Source organism: Piliocolobus tephrosceles, chromosome 14 (assembly GCF_002776525.5).
Source record: "Piliocolobus tephrosceles isolate RC106 chromosome 14, ASM277652v3, whole genome shotgun sequence".
Classification (NCBI taxonomy): Eukaryota; Metazoa; Chordata; class Mammalia; order Primates; family Cercopithecidae; genus Piliocolobus; species Piliocolobus tephrosceles.
In genome coordinates, this window is record NC_045447.1 from 77,814,181 (window position 1) to 77,834,882 (window position 20,702).

The 20,702-nt window shown below is 42.7% G+C and overlaps 1 protein-coding gene across 1 annotated transcript in view; it reads right to left on the minus strand.

Annotated features, from left to right (window-relative positions):
• The window catches only part of SLC1A1 (solute carrier family 1 member 1), a 92,964-nt gene that overhangs the window by 6,007 nt on the left and 66,255 nt on the right, over window positions 1-20,702 (minus strand). The window contains exons 3-10 of the mRNA XM_023213186.2: window positions 20,135-20,227; window positions 17,763-17,877; window positions 16,134-16,176; window positions 14,473-14,571; window positions 9,508-9,692; window positions 7,780-7,887; window positions 5,657-5,779; window positions 5,016-5,210 (exon numbers count right to left, since the gene is read on the minus strand). Of these exons, the coding sequence (XP_023068954.1) occupies window positions 5,016-5,210; window positions 5,657-5,779; window positions 7,780-7,887; window positions 9,508-9,692; window positions 14,473-14,571; window positions 16,134-16,176; window positions 17,763-17,877; window positions 20,135-20,227 (961 nt within the window). The remainder of the gene's footprint in view (window positions 1-5,015; window positions 5,211-5,656; window positions 5,780-7,779; window positions 7,888-9,507; window positions 9,693-14,472; window positions 14,572-16,133; window positions 16,177-17,762; window positions 17,878-20,134; window positions 20,228-20,702) is intronic.

Here is a 20,702-nt window from a genome sequence, read left to right on the forward strand (position 1 = left end):
GAGTTTTTTGACAAGTGTATTTTCATTCAGTGGTTTTGACCACCAAATTACAGTAAATTAGAGATTTCTGGAGCTGTACCAATTACTCTAAAGGTTTTAGGCCTCAGTCTCACAGGTTTCTGGCCTCTATAATAACCCTTTGGATCTCTTCTGACATAATCACTCTTTGGAAAGCCAAAGTTTATTTTAATGCTGGTTGAAAAAAATTTAAATGGAATGCATCAACAGGTTTTCTTTGTCAGAAGTGATTTGTGTCCATGCCAGCTGATCCCTCTTGGAAACCCTGAGATGTCACAGTTATCCATGTTGCTATAGCCTGAGGCTGGGCTTGAAACTCAAAATTCATTTAGTCCAAGAAAACTCTGTCCTTGAGCCTTGACCTTGCTTACTAGACTACGGCTGTTTGACTGGCATTAGTCTGAAAGTCAGAACTATGAACCTTCAGATGGGAGAAAATAATATGAAAACCTACTCCTGCTGCTTGAACATATTCTACTTTGAGTTAGAGGATTTCCACAGAAGAAAACATAAATATCAGTGGCACAAAGTTCTTTCCTCACACTGAGGCCTAGTTTTAGGACCAGCCATTGGACTCGGCTCTCTAAACGGGTTGAAGGATGGGTTGTGACTTGGAGGGAACACAGGTTTTAGTGTCAGACAGACCTGGGTGATGTACTTTGAGCTCTACCATTTCACTGATGGCATTTCTTTAGGCAAGTTACTTCTCTGAATCTCAATTCCTTGCCTGTAAGATGGGGACAGTATGTCTACTGCAAGCTGCTGGGAAGATTAAATGAGGTTAATACATGTCAGGCATCTGGTATAACACTTGTGGATGCTTAAAAACATGCCATTTCCACATGTGTAGCTATGTAACAAACCTGCATGTTCTGCACATGTATCCCAGAGCTTAAAGTAAAACAAAAAACAAATAAAAAGATTAAAAATGTGCCATTTCTGCTGCTACTTCTGCAACAGCAGTAGTTGCTGCTAATGCTTCTTCTATTGCTATTGTCGCCGCCACCACTGGTATTATTACTACTGCTACTGCAGCAACCAGAACAGCAACTATTACAACAACTACTACTACTATTACTACTGCTACCTTTTTTCCTCTCTGCTCTTTCTAGGCCCCAAATCCTATAATTATCTTTCTTCTTTATTTTATATATATATATATATTTATATAAAAATAAATATATTTCCCCCACCCCCCCCCAGAGACAAGGTCTCACTCTGTCGCCCAGGCTGGAGTACAGTGGCATGACCACAGCTCACTGCAGCCTCCACCTTTTGGGCTCAAGTGATCTTCTTGCCTCAGCTTCCTGAGTTGCTGGGACCACAGGTGCGCTCCACAACAGCTGGCTAATTTTTGCATTTTTTGTAGAGATGTGGGGCTTCGCCATGTTGCTCAGGCTGGTCTCGAACTCCTGGGCTAAAGTGATCTGCCTGTCTTGGCCTCTTAAAGTGCTGGTATTACAGATGTGAGCCTCTGCGCCCTGCTGTATAATTAGCTTTACTTTTCTTTCTTTCTTTTTTCTTTTTCTTTTCTTTTTTTGACATGGAATCTCACTTTGTTGCCTAAGCTAGAGTACAGTGGTGCCATCTCAGTTCACTGCAGCCTCTGCCTCCTGGGCTCAAGTAGTCCACCCACTTCAGCCTCCTGAGTAGCTAGAACATGCCACCATACCTGGCTAATTTTTCTTTTTAGAATATTTTTGCTAAACATGGGGTTTTACCATGTTTCCCAGGCTGCTCTCGAACTCCTGGACTCAACCGATTCACCCGCTTAGGTCTCCTAAAGTGCTGGGATTACAGGTGTGAGCCACCGCTTCTGGCCCTAATTATTTTTATAAGACAATTTATCCTTTTTTTTTTTTCATTTTGACACGTGTACTCACACCAATTTTCAATCAGTTATAACCTTTGCATATTATGATAAAGCCACAAAAGGGTATGTTTTGGGTAGATGGTACCTATGTTTGACATCCAGTCCACAGAAATATACTTTGGGTCTAAAAATCTCTTTAACCAGTAGTCACATGAACTATAACGGCAACTGTCAAGTAAAACCAACTTTTATTATTTCCCATGTAGAGCCAGTGAGAATTTTAAATTTTAAGCCAATGATTACTTTGGGTCTCACAGTTGTTATTGGTTCTGGGCCAGTAGTTATCAGCAAATCTGATTTAAGAACACACCAGAGAGTAGGGGGGAGGCTTTAATGTGAATTGACTAGCCTCTAGGCCCAGAGTTCATTTCTCTGGCAGTGAGGTTAAAAAATGATTAGAAGGATCTAGAAAACTTATAACCAAAAACGAGGGAGGGATTTCATCATAAAGTGGCAAATACACAAAATAATTGGCACCTCATAAACCACTCCTTGGAAATCAGTTCAGTGAAGACTGGGTTCCACATGCCAGGGTGAGGGAAGTGGGAAAAACCCCTTGGAAATGTAAAAGTAACAACTGTTGGAAGCACAGGGGTGGTTGTGAAGCAGAAACTTTCTCAGGCATGACTCAAGGTTTCAATTTTGACATACTCTCTGCTGTTATAATTACATGACTTTACTCAATCTCTTTGGCACAGGCTTCTTTAGCCACTAACACTTTTTTGTAGATTACACGGCATTGGGATAGTTCTCCAGCTGGTGTGCCAAATGGTGTATTTTGCACTTGTCTTCAGCCAACAGAAATACTTTGCGATTTAGGGGTGGGGAGGATTTAAAAAATACATTGTGTTAGAACATTGTTAGTTAACAAACTCTGATTTTATGCCTAGAATTTATGTTTAGGCTGGGGACACAAGAATGAATTAACTCTAAAAAGTTCAGATTCAACCTTGAGCAGGCCTAGGGACCAGTTTAGTCTTAAACTTCCATTCTAAACTGAACAAAAGTCTTCAGGTTAACTCTAATCCCAGCCTATTACTCTAACATAGCACTATCCAAAATAACTTTCTGCAATGATGAAACTATTCTATGTCTGTGCTATCCAATTCAGTGGGCCACATGGCTAGTGGTTACCGTATTAAACAGTGCTGTCCTAGAGAAACAAATCTGGCAAAATCCACTTATGACAGTTCTACCATCTACTTGGGCAGACAATTTCTATCCTCATTTCATTAGAATTCTCTGCAGCATCTGACTCTGTGGACCATTTCACCCTTGAAAATCTCTCTTTTCTGGGTTTCCATGATACCAAGGTTTACTGGCTTCCCTCCCATCTCTCTGTCCTCCTTTTCCCTCTGCCTCTTGGGTTTTCCCTTCTCTACCTGCTTCTAGTATTAGGATTTTCCAAGCCTCAGTCTTCCTTCTCTTCTCTACAAACTCTCCCTACGTCATGTCATCCATTTTCAACATTCACTGAGTGCTCACTACATAGGCACAGTTACAAGCATTTCACATGCATCTTACTTAATTGCCACTACTTGAATAAGTTGTAGGTACTATTACTCATTTTACAGATGAGAAAACAGGAGCTTAAAAATTCAAGTCACTTGCCCAAGATCACAGCTAATCACGATGTAGCTACGATTCCAATACAAGCAATAACTTGTGACTCATACATTTGAAGAGTATCATTAAGCTCATGTCCCTGATGTCTGTATCTTCAGCCAGACCTGTATTTCTCATTGCAGGTGTCCACCTAGAAGTCTTAAAGGCATTTCAAATTCAATGTGTCAAAAAGTATTAACTATTTATCTTTCCCACCTATATATGCTTCTCTTACACTAGTTCCTGTTCTGGTAAGCCCCACCCACCAATTTAGAATCATCTACCAATCCTGGGAGTCATCCTAGCATTCCCTTGCTTTTCACCCTGAATCCAGCTGATGCTTCTTCAATTCGTTAGCTCTTCTCCAACCTCAGTGTCAGTGCCTTCTAATACCCTGCCTGGACTTTTGCAATGGTCTCCTAACTGGTTTCCTAGATTTGGTCCCTGCTCCCATCCAATACATCTGCCATATTGCCAGTTATCATTGTAAAAGGCAAATCTGCCAGGCGTGGTGGCTCACACCTATAATCCCAGCACTTTGGGAGCCTGAGGTGGGCGGATCACCTGAGGTCAGGAGTTCAAGACCAGCCTGGCCAACATGGTGAAACCCATTTCTACTAAAAATTCAAAAATTAGCCAGGTGTGGTGGTGCATGTCTATAGTCCCAGCTACTCAGGACGCTGAGGCAGGAGAATTGCTTAAACCCAGGAGGCGGAGGTTGCAGTGAGCCGAGATCGTGCCACTGCACTCCAGCCTGGGCAACAGAGCAAAATTCCATCTCAAAGCATAAAATAAATAAATAAATAAATAAATAAAATGCAAATATGTCCACAATATGACAAAGCATCTAAGAACTTTCCACAAACTTCTCGTACAAAACCTTTCATGACATGACCCCTGTCTCCTCATTCCTTTATGTTCTCCACATTGTATCCTTTATGCCAGCCATAGCAAGAAATCTGTATGCTGTAACTAGCCTATGGCTGCATCACAAGCTATTTCTGCCACCCCAGATGCTCTTAGCTTCTTCCTTTGCCTGCCAAATTCCTATTCTTTTAAGATTCAGCTAAATGTTCCCCTCCTCTGGGAAGCCATCCTTCACCTTCCCAGCTAGAACCATCCCTTCCCTCTCTGGAGTCCTCTGTGAACACCATACAGAGTTCTCTTACATCCCTCATCAGGGTCTTCAGCATTCATTTGGATATGTGCATCCCAATCTAGCAGGGATCTTTTGAAAGCAGGGACTGGCCCTTACTCAGCCTTGAGTCTTTGTGCTAGCCTGTGCCTAGATCCTACTGGCTTCAGTAAACTGAGCACAGAGTGATGGCTTTGGCTACCCAGACCCTGAAGCAGAAATCTTGCATACCAGGATATAGTTGTATTTAATCTTGGGAAGGTACTTTGTAGATCAAGAAAAAGAATCCATCACTGGGACATTCTTGGTGTCCCTTCACGGACCATTTTTACTGGCAGTAATCCCCGTATCACCGATGACAATGAATGTGACACCACGCCCCACCTGATGGTGATGATCTGCCCAATGCTCAAATCCAGGTCATTCAACTGTGCAATAAACACCGCTGCCACTGCTTCATAGAGCGCGGTCCCATCCATGTTGATTGTTGCACCAACGGGTAACACGAATCGAGTGATCCTCTTGTCCACCTGGTTCTTTTCTTCAGCACAGCGGAAGGTGACAGGCAGTGTTGCTGAACTGTGTGATAAAAAGAGAAAGGAACTTATGGTCTAGAAATGTTGGTCCTCAGTCCCTGCCTGAAGACATGCCTCTCTTCCAAAAAGTAAATAAAGGGTCCTTTTGGGTAATCTTGTCAAGAAAAGTAAAGAAAAAAACAAAACAAAATGAAATAAAGGATCCAAAGCATGTTGGCCCTTTAGGCAGGTCCAGGAATCAGAAGGTGCTGTGCCCACCGCTGCTCCCAGTTATGCCATAACCCCTTCCTGAGCTACAGGCCATGCTAAGAGGGCAGGAAATATGGAACAGCATGAAGCAATGTGTTCAGGGCCAGGGACAGAGAATACGGAGGCCATTTCTCAAAGGCAGCTACAAAAACCGTAAGCCGGAGTCTGTTTTGTAAAGTGAGGTGAGAGTTGATGACGTTGAGTCTGGAGGTTTTTTCCAGAAACCCCTCTTCTGATTACCTGGAAGAGATCATGAGAGCTGTCAGGAGAGCCTGGGCCATTCCCATGGCAAATTGGAAAGGGTTCTTTCGTACGACTATGAAATATATCAGTGGGAGAATTACAATGGAGTGGATTGCAAGCCTGTAAACAAGAAAGAGAAATTAAAGTTTCAAAGATAATACCACTTCCCCACACTTAATCCTTTTATCAAACATCTTTTTAATTTATAAAATTGACTTTCATAATGGCCCAAAGAGAAATGGGAGTAGGGCAGGATTATACGTCCCCATTCCATGTATGAGGGTGTAGAGGCTCACTTAGCAAATGAAGCATCTTGTCAGAGTTAATGACAAAGCCAGTAGCTGAATCCAAATTCAAGGCTTCACAGAACAGAATTATATCATGCTGCCACACCCCTGTGTGTTCTATTCCTGCCACATGCACAAAAATGCCCTTTTTTCCTTCTGATGCTGCTGAATTCTTCTCCTCTAACACTCAGCTAGGCATCCCCCTTCCTCCAGGAAGCCTTCCCTCACTTCCCCAGGTAGGGCTGAGCCTTTCTTCCTTCGTACCCTCTATGTCACCACTACATTATACCTCATTATACCTCTTATCACAGCGCTCAGTGCTCACCCCTTCCACTCCTTGCACCAAGCTGCTGTCTTGCTGGTGGCACCCACTGTCTAAGAGGGAAGTCAGATTTACAGTAAGGAAAAAAGTCTCAGCTCTTCCACAGCCATACTCTGGGATGGACTTTCTTTTCTTTATTATTCCTGCCTTTTCAAACTGTTCCTTATTTCACATGGAAATACACAGATTACATGAACTAGGGGGCTTAAGAAATGAGACTCATTTGGCAGATAGATATATATGTAACTGGCAGCGTACAGTTTACAGATCAGTTATGTGTGTTTGAAATAATAGGAAATGGTCATTAAAATTACAGATCCTGGAGGTCTGGAGAGAGGATCTTCTCGACAGAGAGCTTGTAGCTAAAAACCATGAGGAACTGACTTTTAGTTTTCCATTAGACACCTAGCTGGGGTGACAGAATAGAAATCAGCACCCAACTGATTGGGTGGTTATAAAATGGCTCAGCTCAAACACCCCAGCCACATCACTGCTGAGACACAATCCCTGGCACTGCCTGTTTCAGCAGCCCTACAGCAGGGTGGCCTGCAGTGAGGTGGAAGTCCCGCCTCCCTTGGCACCATGGTCCTCACACTGTAGGGACCAAATCTACCTCTGTGTTGGCTGGCAGGGCTGTGTTTTTGGGAAACACAGATTAAGAACCAAATGTGCTGTGTTGAAAATCTGCAATACGATCAAGTTCCAATAGGTGAGGTGATTGCTCAAGTTGGGTGCTTGTAGGTATTGACTTGTGGGAGTCAAATCAATAATATTTACTTATTCCCTTAGTCTGTATTTCTTAGTGTATGTGACATATTCTGCCTCTGGCTAGGTGTCAAGGGGCAGTATTCATATCTTATCCCACCTCATATTTTCTCAAGGAAACAATAGCTAGGCTATAATAAATATGCAAACTACCCAACCCCTGCTGCCTTCCTGTTTAATGGCTTCTAAAAAGGCCCACACAATTCCTCCAGCCTCAAGATTCTCCTGGCACCCTCTCTGACACTCTGATGGCGCAGGCCATGGTGGTAGTTAACAGCCCCAGCAACAGTGTTTGAACCAACAGCCATCCTGCTCCTACTTGCTCAAGTCTGATTTCATTTAGGTAGGCCCTTGCTAATTTCTTTCAGGTTCAGGGTGCATGGAGGCTATTCTTACTTGCTTGGCTAGTTTACATTCTTAAGGAAATGAAGGCCGGGAGAGAGCCAAGGGAGGCTATAAGTGGGTTTCTCTCTTGTTTTAAAAAATTATTTTAACATAACCAATAAAGGCAGTGACAAAGCCTGGTCCAGGCTGTTCTGCCAAGAGCTGACAATTAGCACAGCATGATCCACCTACAGTACAGCTGTTAAAGGGCAGCCCTCCTCCCCCTGCTGTCTTATCTCTGAACCCTATCTTTCCCAGCACATAGGGGAGACGCCAGTTTTAACCAACTGAAACCCAACCTCTCAGTGGCCATCCTATTGGATTAAAGGAACTTTCTGTCTCTTCTCTTGAGTCTGACATACCCAGTCAGGACTGTGGCCATGTAAAGGCCCAGCTTGCGGAATATTTCCCAGTCTTCAACTTCTATGATCTTCCCAGCAATCAGGAACAAAATACCCAGTGGCATATAACTGGAAAGGAAGCACAACAGAGGCATGATTCCGTCAGCAAGTGTTTTCTCATGCTGGGTTGGTGGGGAAGGAACAGGCCAGTGTGCGCACGCTCGGCTTGGCATGCACACTTGGTGGAGCACAGGATGCAGAATTGAAGCTAAGAGCTGTTTCAAGTCCTGGGTGAACAATACTGGCTCTAGTTTTCAGTACCTATGTGCACCTTAAATTCTACCCATCCAAACTACCACAGGGTAGTTTGCAAACTTGGCAAGAACATGTGGTTCTTGTTGATCTGAACAGATCCACATGATGATCTGAACAATTTTCATGGTTGCATCACTCAAAGCATTGAAGAAATCCACCAGAATTTGTGGATGAGGGCGCACACCTCATGCCATGTTCCTAGTGCACATATATCCTGCTGATTGCCATATCTGCAGATCTCACTTGAGCTTGATCCTCACTGACAAATATGGCTCTTTCTAGCCATGGTCATCTGTTTCCCAGGTATCAGCAATAGAGGCAATAGTATTAGTACTGGAAGTGATCATAATAGCTCTATTTGTGGAGCTCTCATTACATCTTGCGTTAGGGAAAGTATTTTACGTGCATCATTTCATTTAATGTACTTCTCCTATCCCTGGGGGTAGGTTTTATTATCCTTTTTAACAGATGATGAAGCTGAGGTTTCTGCAGTATTAAGTGACCTGTCTGGCCATTTTTACTGAACCCTTTACACCACTGTCAGACATCACTGTCAGTATCTACACTTTGGATTAAATAATGTTGAACCAATTAAATATGAGGTAAGTGAGGCAGATGCCTCCTAAGAAAGGTGGACTTTTTGGCATTTCCAGGGACAGGGCAGACACTCAAGTGGTGTCACTGGTATGCTCACGGATGGCAGCTTTCATTCAGATGGGTTAGTGCCCATGCTGTACCAGTTATAAATATTTTGAAACTCACTTTTGCATGGGGCACAATAGGGAAAGCACTTGTGTTCTCATGTACAATGAACTCCTTCTAATCATTTTTTAGAGAATTACTTCTTACATGAAGGCTGACTGGGTGCAAGATGATCTCGCAAGGCTTTGAGGGAAAAGACAATGGTTGATAGCTAGACTTTTGTTCATGTACTAACTCCTGGGTAATATGTAGAATTATTTAATACTCTAGTGGTGGCTGGGTATGGTGGCTCACACTTGTAATCCCAGCATTTTGGGAGGATGAAGTGGGTAGATGGCTTGAGCCCAGGAGTTTGAGATCAGCCTGGGCAACATGGCAAAACCCTGTCTCTACAAAAAATACAAAAAAATAGCCAGGCATGGTGGTACATGCTTGTAGTCCCAGCTACTCAGGTAGCTGTGATGGGAGGATCACTTGAGCACAGGAAGTTGAGGCTGCAGTGAGCCGAGATTTTACCACTGCATTCCAGCCTGGAGTGACAGAGTGAGACTCTGTCTCAAAAACAAGAACAACCAACAGCAACAAAAGCCCCCACAAAATACTCTGGGGGCTCAATATTAAATGTCCAACTTCTCTAGCATGAGGTCAGTTGAGAAACATAAAACCTCTTCTAATTTTGAGGAGACAGAATTGTCAGGGGAAGCAAAATGACATTAAACGGTGTCTGCTCACCACATGATGATCTGAACAATTTTCATGGTTGCATCACTCAAAGCATTGAAGAAATCCACCAGAATTTGTCCCTTTTCTCCCATTTTTCCAATGACAAGTCCAAAGACAAGGCAAAAGACAATCAAGCCCAGGACGTTTATGCCATCTGAATACGTGCCAATGATTTTGTATTCCTTTGTTTCGTTCTGTGGATCAAAACCAAGAAAACATATTGACGCATGATTATAATCTTGTTAGAAAGCACAGGTTTGGAAATGAGAAGATACGATGACCAAACATAATAAACTGGTGATCTCCCAGGCAGAGTCAACAAAACTATAGAAAATATAAAAACAATAATAAAAATACCTATGCATGTAACAAACTTAACCCTTGCTCCGCGAAGTTAACATGCTTTCTCTTCTTTCAACAAGTCATATTTGAATATTTCTTATAAAGATTTCTTATTCTGGAACAGTTTATATTTTTATTATGAATTTTAGAATCAAGGCACTTTTCAGAGTCATTTTAACTACTGGCTACATTTGGAGTCTGCTTAAAAAAGACAGGAATTAATAATGCAGGAAGTACAAAGTACTTACCAGTGTGAACACTTTTACCATCTGTTTTACCCTGATAATGAAGCATAGTAACATTCTTTATGCCTGTGGTCTTGGATGACCAATAGGCTTTTTTATTTATTTATTTATTTATTTATTTATTTATTTATTTATTTATTTATTTAGAGATGGAGTCTCTCTCTGTCACCCAGGCTGGAGTGCAGTGGCACGATCTTAGCTCACTGCAAGCTCCGCCTCCCGGGTTCACGCCATTCTCCTGCCTCAACCTTCCGAGTAGCTGGGACTACAGGCGCCCGCTACCATGCCCGGCTAATTTTTTTGTATTTTTAGTAGGGACGGGGTTTCACCACGTTAGCCAGGATGGTCTCAATCTCCCGACTTTGTGTTCCGCCCACGTTGGCCTCCCAAAGTGCTGGGATTATAGGCGTGAGCCAGCGCGCCTGGCCTATTTATTTATTTTACTTATTTTTTTTGAGACAGTTTCACTCTGTCACCCAGGCTGGAGTGCAGTGGTGGTATCTCAGTTCACTGCAAGGTCCGCCTCCCGGGTTCAAGCAATTCTCCTGCCTCAGCCTCCCTAGTAGCTGGGATTACAGGCATCCGCCACCACACCCAGTTAATGTTTTGTATTTTTCATAGGGACAGGGTTTCGCCATGTTGGCCAGGCTGGTCTCGAACTCCTGACCTCAGGTGATCTGCCTGCCTCAGCCTCTCGAAGTGCTGGGATTACATGTGTGAGCCACCACGCCCAGCCAGGATTCTTTTTTTTTTTTTTTTTTTAAACTTTTACCTTCAAGGGTACATGTGGTGCAAGATGTGCAGGTTTGTTACATAGGTAAACGTGTGTCATGGGGGTTTGTTGTACAGATTATTTCATCACTCAGGTATTAAGCCTAGTATCCATTAGTTATTTTTCCTGATCCTCTCCCTCCTCCCACCATTCACCCTCTGAAAGGCCCCAGTGTGTGTTGTTTCCCTCTATGTGTCCATGTGTTCTCATCATTTAGCTCCCACTTATAAGTGAGAACAGGCAGTATTTGGTTTTCTGTTCCTGTGTTAGTTTGCTAAGAATAATGGCCTCCAGCTCCATCCATGTCCCTTGCAAAGGACATGATCTTGTTCTTTTTTAATGGTAGCATAGCATTCCATGGTGTATATGTGTACGTTTTCTTTATCCAGTCTATCATTGGTAGGATTTTAGACATATAAAAATTAGCTAAATACCTACTACTGTGAATCATGTTTTTGTTTTTACTTTTTTTTTTTTTTTTTTTTTTAAACGACAGGGTCTCATGTTGTCCAGGCTGGGGTGCAGTGGCATGATCATAGCTCACTGCAGCTTCAAACTCCTCAAGGAGGGCTCAAGTGATCCTCCCACCTCAGCCTCCCAAGTAGCTGGGTCTACAGGTGCATGCCACCATGCCTGGCTTAATTTCTTCACTTTATCCTGGGTACAAATAACCTGAGTTTTATAGAGAGATAACTGAGTGATGCCAACTAGGTTTATAAAGAATTATGTTAGCTAGGCACGGTGGCTCACACCTGTAATCCCAGCAGTTTGGGAGGCTGAAGCAGGTGGATCACCTGAGGTTAGGAGTTCGAGACCAGCCTGGCCAACATGGTGAAACCCCGTCTCTAATAAAAATACCAAAATTAGCCAGGCATGGTGGTAGGCGCCTGTAATGCCAGCTACTTGGGAGGCTGAGGCAGGAGAACTGCTTGAACCTGGGAGGCAGAGGCTGCAGTGAGCCAAGGTCGCAGCACTGCATTCCAGCCTGGGTGATAGAGCAAGACTCCATCTCAAACAAACAAACAAAAAATTATGTTGAGGAGCCACTGGGCTACCAGTCCGTTTCTTACTTATGATCAAACATATATTTAGGGAAAAGCTAGAGTATTACTGCACTGGCTATAGCATAAGGTCTTAAGATTCAGTTGGAGAGAGAAGACTGTGAGAAGCATGAGCCAATAATAGCAGGATGGTATGTAATTAATTGTGCACCCAAACTATGAGATACAAGTGTCATATAGAGAGTGGGACATGAATGAGGGTTTCAAGGTTAGGGAAAGCTATGGCTGAGGAATCAGCAGCCAGGAGAAAAAGTATGTTTCAAAAAGATGGCAAGCAAAGGCAAAAATGATCATGCACTGGGCCTTTGCACCCTCCTTGAATAATTCTTGCTCATTCATTACGGCCTCCAGACTAATTTAACACCGCTTGCTGAATGCCCCCCAAACATCCCACTCTTCCTGACTGTAATACTCATATTCTTTGTGTGAGGACAGAGGCCTGGTGTCTGTCTTTTCACCATTATAATCCCAATGCCCAGCAGGCCTGGGGTATGGAGGGTGCTCAGAAAATATTTGTGGAACAACATCAAAAGGCAAGAATAAGGAGTGATGGAGGAGGTGGATCTGGAAAGAAGAGAGGCGCCCACTGGAAGTAAGTTGTGAAAACTAGAGAGAAGCCAGGTCATGCAGCGCCTCTGAACCCAGTCAGAGGAGTTAAGGCTTTCTGCAGTAGGAAGCAGGGAGCCAACAGTAGTTTATTTAATATGAATTCTTAAGTATAATGAATACTCCTTTTCTCCTTAAATCATTCCTTCCTGTGTGAAGTTGAGAGAACATTCAGGAGAACTCACTACAGGCTTACAAAGATACAACTGCAGGCCCACACATTCTGATCTCCAATTCTGAAATCCCCAAAGCTCTCAAAGCATGTTGATTTTATTGATAAGTTTATAGCACACTCTTTTGGCAGCAAAACCTATCCTAAACTGAGATGAGGCTACTGGCTACTAAGGATCCATTTCTCTCCTTGGCAGAATATTTATGAGTCTGTTATAAAAACATTGATGTGGTTGATTCTGGCATGTTGTTGCCCATCTCACTTACCAAGGTTGCATAATATGCAGTACACACACCACATGGCCTTTCTAAAGTCTGAGAAACTCTGAACTCCGAATTACATCTGGGTAGAGAGATTCTGACTAGGAATTGTGGACCTGCATTGCATGCTTATGTATCTGACAAATCTACAGCAGTTCCTAGAGATGGCCAGCTCTACTGTAAGCAGACCCGGAGAGGTAGAGGCAACAGGGCTCATTTTTTTTTGCTCTTTGTGGTCGATTCTCTCTATTCCTGGTAATTATGTTCTGTAAAGTGCCCATGAACACTGCATTAGCAAATATTGAACTGTTGCTCCTAGGAGAAATGCAGGATTACATTTCTGGGAACCTTGGACACATCCTTTTCAGCAAACAATCAATATATAACATTGTTGTGTGTATTTCTTTTACAGACACCTTGTTTCATATAGATTGTTCATTTATTAATATTGACCTCACAGCCAACAGCACTATAACTCATGCCTGAATGAAGCTTATCTAAAGCACAAATTTTCTCCCTAAGGCACATCAAGTCTTCTTGTGCTTAGGAACCCTGGAGACCACTTCAACATGATGCTTATTTTTTTTGAAACAAGAGTCTTGCCCTGTCACCCAGGCTGGAGGGCAGTGGTGCAATCATAGCTCAAACGATCCTCTTGCCTCAGCCTCTCAAGTATCTGGGACTACAGGCATGTGCCACCACACCTGGGTAATATTAAGATGTTTTGTAGAGATGGGGTCCTACTATGTTTCCCAAGCCAGTCTCAAACTCCTGGCCTCAAGTGATCCACCTGTCTTGGCCTCCCAAGTACTGGGATTACAAGTGTGAGCCACCATACCCAGCCTGGTCCTTTTTTATTTTTTTATTTTTGACACAGGGTCTCTGCTACCCAGGCTGAAGTGCAGTGATTCAATCATGGTTCACTGCAGCCTTGACTTCCCTGAACAAGTGATTCTCCTACTTCAGCCTCCCAAGTAGCTGGGACTCTAGGTGTGCACCATCACACCCGGCTATTTTTCATTTTTTGTAGAGGTGAAGTGTCATTATGTTGTGCAGACTGGTCTGGAACTCCTGGGCTCAAGTGATCCTCCCGCCTCAGTATCCCAACATGCTGGGATTACAGACGTGAGTCATTGAACCCTGCCCTGGTCCATTTTAAACAGCAAAATCAGCAAGGAAAATCACAAAAATGCAAAAAAGATGACACTAAACACACTGCAAAATGGACACTTGTTTCCAATATGAGAATCAAAGCATGAAAACAGAGCACAACCTTGTTCATCTTTGCTGGGAACGTGTCTGTCGGGTGACTCAAATATTTTGCTGCTTTTTATGTACCTGTGGATGACCACGAAAGCCCCATAAGTATGGATTTTGGGGTCACAAATAAATTTTAGCAAGTAGGTGAATTCACAAATGCAGATTCTGTGAATAACAAGGATTGACTGTATTTCCTGCTTGGTCATGACTCAGTGCGTGTCTCCTGGGGAAGAGGAACAGGAAACAAGAATGGTACCTTGGAAATAGCAGTTGTCATGACAGCTGTGAAGGACTCTTCTGTCATGTTCGTCTCTGGATCACTGGAAGGGTTCACTTCTTCACGGTTAGTTTTGTACTGCACGTTGGAGAAAATCAAGGACAAGCAAACAAAAAAATGTTTTTTAAGCTTTTGAGACTAAATCACAGGAACATGTTATTTTGGTCAAACAAGTGCCACTGAAGGGATCTACCTCCAATGCCTCTGTTGGCTCCAGTTGTCAGTGGTACCTCCCATCAGGTTTTGGAACTAAAAGCAAGGCAGAAATTTAAACCCCTGACTCCCACAATCACCATTCACTTATGTCAAAATGTTCCTTCACTTTCACAATAAGCGACAAGTTGATGGAGGAATAATAGAAAAGAAAGTACAGGCTTGATCTGCAGGTGCTTTCAGAGACAGACTCTGTAAGGATTCCTGTCAATCATTTTTGTTTTTATCAATTAATAAATTATTTTTAATTTGAGCAAAAACACTTCATCACTTTGATAACATCACTACAACTTTAATAAGCATCAAGAAAGGTTTAACGATATGGTTGTTCCAAAATCAACAGTCCCCTTAGGGCTATTCAGTGAGACTGCTGTTGAATTCTCTTCTTTCAGCCCTGTTTGGTTCTGTGGAGTTTCCACATGGGGGTTTAAGAAAGAGTGAGTATATTATTACACCAGCATAAACGTCCCCCCACAAGGCTCTGCCAACACCGAGAACCTTACAAACAACCACTGTGACTGATTTGCAAAGGCCCCCCGTAATCGAGGAGGTTCTGTCCCTTGTGGAGGTCTGCAGAAAGCAACAGAGTTGCCATTTTTGTTGGTATACACAGAAGCCTCTGTTCATGTAACTTATGTAAATGAATACAGCAGTTTGTGATGGACTCAGCTGTCTTAAAGCACATAAATAAATAGGAGGGAAAGGCTTGAAGTAAATGGAGTGAAGAGATTGTTCAATTTTCCTACAGAAAAAAAAAAAAAAATCATGGCTTTGTTACACTGCATTGTAGAGCTCCGGCAATGGGGATGCAATGATTTTTTATTATTTCTTTTTAGAGACATGGTCTTGCCATGTTGCCAAAGCTAGTCTGGAATTCCTGAGCTCAAGGGATCTCCCACCTTGGCCTCCCACAGTGCTGGGATTACAGGTTTGAGCTTCCACACCTGTCTGGGACACAATGATTAAGGAGAAGACTGAACCCAGATGTGGACCATACCAGGAGGGTTAGATCCTAGGTTCTAATACCAGAGGAAAAGCAAAGAGGAGATAAAGAGCTACCTTTTTTCTGCAGAAAGTTTAAACTTCTGTACAAATATACCATGGTTCTCCAAAAATAGGTACTGGAGGCCACATTTTAAAATACTCATTATTTGACAGATTTCTGACTTGTACCATTTGAGCTCTTTTGGGGGGAAAAGCATAAAGGAAAAGGAAGCAGTGTAAATTGTGACATGCACCTTACTGTGAGCCAGAAAGGCTAGATACAAAATAGAGACATCACCTTAAACTCGGCCAGTCACAGGTGTACGCCCTGCTGCCATTTTTGCGGGGCTAATTCCATTTCTTGAATCACAGCAGAAAAAAACATGTTTTAATTGATAATGGGAAGAGGGTAGCAATTTAAGAGCACGAGTAATTAATATTACCTGCTGAAAACAGGCCTGGACAAGATTCTCAGGGAACATATTCCTGTGGAGACATGAAAGGCAGTATTATGTTAGGGCAAAAAGTATTGTTTTGTCATACCTAATATATTGGTAGAAATGAGTATAATATAAAACTGGTACTCTGGTTTCTCTTCTGGCCTCTCCTTTGCGGAATACTTCCTTGTACTGAGATTTCTTTTTTCCTGCTGAGCTTCACCCAAGTATAGAAAGCTCTCCTAATCAACTATCACAACTGATTCACTGAGTAACTGACATGCTTGCTGTCCTCAGTGAAATGAACACTCACAGTCAAGAGACTATTTATTCTTTAATATTCTGAACATTTCTGTTTTCATCAATGACGTTGTATGCTTACTGATATGGTTTGGCTCTGTGTCCCCACCCAAATCTCATGTCAAATTGTAATCCCCATATGTCAGGGGAGGGGCCTCATGGGAGGTGATTGGATCATGGTGGGTGGTTTCTCCCATGCTATTCCTGTGATCATGAGTGAGTTCTCACAAGATTTAGTTGTTTGAAAGTGTATGGCACTTCTCCCTTCGGCCTTGTTCTCTCTCCTGCAGCCATGTAAGACGTGCCTTGCTTCCCTGCCTTTGCCATGATTTTAAGTTTCTTGAGGCCTCCCCAGCCATGTGGAACTGTGAGTCAATTAAACCTCTTTCCATTATAAATTACCCAGTCCCAGGTAGTTCTTTATAGCAGTGTGAAAATGGACTAATACACTTACCATGGGTTCACTGTATTTGTTCCCAAATTCTTTATACCAGTTGCAAATATCATCATAATTACTGAATTTCATATTATGTAAACCAGTGAAATAGGAGCATAAAAAGGAAGGTATGGTTTCTATAAAATCTAAGCCACATGCATGGAAACTCAATAAAGGCCAGTGACTAAGATTTTTATGGTTAGATTAGGTATGGGAAGATCACTGAAATTAAAAAGAAAAACTGGAAAGATTTACACTCAGCTTTCTTTGCAATGTCTACAGGTTTTGGTGCTCTGTTGTACAGAAACTTCATCTGGAAATTGCAGATGATACGTTTATAAGGGCTGTATATGCAACAGAAACTTTAAGAAATTACCATGAGCTAACAAACTTGAAGAAAAGACCTTGACTTTATGTCAAACAATTGGTGAATAAATGCACTAAGTGTTAAGTGAAAACAAAATATGTAATGTGTATCTTATGTCTTTTTTTACGAGTCTCTGCTTTAATTGGTATTTTTTATTGACTGACCTATTTACAGCTCTGGTTGCTTTCAATAAGAGGTTTCTCCTGTACAATTAAAAAATGTATTTTTCTAAGTGTGCTTCAGAACTGACTACCAATCCATCCCAGCATCTCTCTGGAACATGTATCTGCACTTCTGTTCATCCTAATCCTGACTCAGAAGCCTGTTTCTTCTCTTCCCTCTTGGAACCAGGACTTGGCAAGCAGTACTGGCTATGTAATTTGTGGGTTCCTGAGCAAAATGAAAGTGCACAATAATTCAAAAGTTATTAAAAATTTCAATAGAGTAACAGCAGAATATTAAACCATGTACAAGGCCTTGTACTACTATAGGGTCGCATGTCCTTGAAGCCACCTTGTGGCAAGACACTCACCTGATGAGATCTAACATGGCATCCACCGTACTGACTTCAGGGGTGCTGCCTGTCCTGTCGATTTCAGCCACTTTCTGGGTGACACCAGGCTTGATGCTCACCACCAGCACAATACCTGTAGCCAAGGACAGTGTCCACAGAGCATTAGGAACCTTCCAGGGCACCTGGCACAGCTAGCACCTTGAACAGCAGGCATGGTTATACCAGGCAATAGTGTGATGGGGAGGACGCTGAGGTCCAGCCAAAATGCTGAGCCTCCTCTGGAACCTCAGCAACCACTTTAATTACTCTTCCATTTAAATGAGTAAGCAGGAAGAACTCCGTGTGCTTGCGTGCATGTGTGTGTGTGCATGTGTGTTTAAAATGAAGGGGCTGCATCCCAGAATTGCTTCTGGAAACACCTGCTGATGAGAATATTCTTTTTCTTGAACTTATGAGATCGGCCTAGGAAGGTGTTAGGGTAAGGAGGATCCATTTTCCAGCCCAGAGAATGCATCTGATGTCTTTCTGCAACTTTTACCCACAATGCTGGTTATCCTCCTGATAATACAAAACCAGCCTTGCCTTCCTTCCACACCATAGGTCTTCAAGTATCTCTAAAGCAGTCATGTGGGAAAATGCTATTCCAGGGGTGGAATGAGGACAAATAGATGGGAGTTATAGGGAGAGAAGGTTCATCTCTCTGTAAGGAAGAACTGTCTACATGGCAGAGCATCTGACATCACCATTGTGGCCTTGGTAAGTAATGGATTCCTGTCACTTGAGTGTCCAAGCCAAGGTGGGAGGCTGAGAAGAGACCAAGACATTGGAGGGTGTTTGACTGGAGGGAAATGAAGAAGAAAAAGGTCCTCATGCTCTTTATTGCTCCTCCCTCAAGAGGAGGCAATGGTAATCCAAGGGGTAGGGCTCTGGTATGCTGAATGGGTCCGTTTTGCTAGTGGGAGGAGTTGCTGGGCAATAAGGGGCCATGAGTGGGCATGGCCCACTCTTTTCCTCTCTCAGGGTTGTAGAAGGGCTATATGCCTCCATCTAATAAGAGAGCAGGATCTTGCTTCTCATTGCTATTTTTTCTCTGTGTCTGTCTTCCTCAGGAAACTCATGAGATGATGTGGTTTTGTTTCATGGCAGAGTTCAGGCCCTCCTGGGTCCCTTGGCCTAATACCATTAAAGCCTCACCACATCCCACCTCTTCCTCAGCTCATTGAAGCAGGGCTACAAGGGCCGAGCTGCTGCCACATCTGAGTACATGCTCTTTCTGTCTTCCCCCTCTGGACATTCTTCTTAAAATGTCACTCAGGGTTACAAAGACCAAGCATTCTTCAAAAAATCATGCTAAAGGTATAAGAGCAGCTACTCCCTTATTAGAATTTTCTCCCTCCTACAAGTGGGATTTATCCTTAACAAGGATAGGTTAACAAGGATAGCTGTTAGCTCTTGTTACTATGTGAAATGCACTAAAATGCTATATTTCTGAAAATATTTTATAATTATACTCAACTTCACTATTATAGACCAATTATCCACTTTAAGAATTATGTAAGTGGCTGGGCGCAATGGCTCATGCCTGTAATCCCAACACTTTGGGAGGCCAAGGCAGGTGGATCACCTGAGGTCAGGAGTTTGAGACCAGCCTGGCCAACATGGCAAAACCCTGTCTCTACTAAAAAAATACAAAAATTAGCTGGCCATGGTGGTGTGCACCTGTAATCCCAGCTACTCGCCAGGCTGAGGCAGGAGAATCGTTTGAACCCAGGAGGCAGAGGTTGCAGTGAGCCGAGATCATGCCACTGCACTCCAGCCTGGGTGACAAGAGTGAGACTCCTTCTTGAAAAAAAAAAAAAAGTAATTAGGGCCAGGCACAGTGGCTCATGCCTGTAATCTCAGCACTTTGGGAGGCTGAGGCAGGCAGATCCCTTGAGCCCAAGAGTTCAAGACCAGCCTGGGCAACATAGCAAGACTCCCCACGTCTCTTTTTAATTAAAAAATATATATTTTTAAAAAAGTAGTTGAGCTTTTCTTAACACACAATTTTTTTTTTAATCAGAAAGTAGTATTGTCAAAGTACCATAAAGTTTTCCCTTTGAAGTCTGTCTGCCGGGTTCAAGTGATTCTCCTGCCTCAGCCTCCCGAGTAGCTAGGACTACAGGTGCATGTTACCATGCCCAGCTAATATTTTTGTACTTTTAGTAGAAACAGGTTTTCATGTTGGCCAGGCTGGTCTCAAACCCCTGACCTCAAGGGATCTGCTCACCTCAGCCTCCCAGAGTGCTGGGATTATAGGCCTGAGCCACCGCGTCTGGCCGCCAACTACTTTTTGAATGAAAAAAAATTACCATTACATAGAGGAATAAGGATTCAGAAATAAATATTACCTAGGATAACAGCAATGAGAGTGGTACAGAAATAATACACGACAGCGCGTAGACCAATTTTTCCAGATACGTTGGAATCCAGTGCAGCAACACCTGAAGGGGGAGACAGAAATCAAATTACATTAATTTTAAAAGTTTCCAGGACCCATGATTTAATCCTCAAGGTGTGAAATAAAGAGATGAGAGGTGTTCTCATCTACAGACAATGGGCAATAACATGCAATGGGCAAAAGCAACACTTAAAAATTCCAAACAGATGTAAGAGAGGGAAGCCCAGTCAGGTGCAAGTTCCCCTGCAGGCAGCTTCCCATAGCCTTGACCTCCAGGAGTGCCCTGCTTTCAGATCTTCTTGGAGTTGGTCAGAAAATGATCATAACGAGTCCCCCTACCACATTTGCAGTAAGAACTTTACCAAGATTTGTATTATATCATTCAACATCCCTTATGATAAACCTCCTTTGGAATTCAATTATCTAGGAAAAGTTTATCTCGAAGAACTGAGATAGTTTTGTTGTTGTTGTTTGTTTGTTTGTTTGTTTTGAGACAGAATCTTACTCTGTCACCCAGG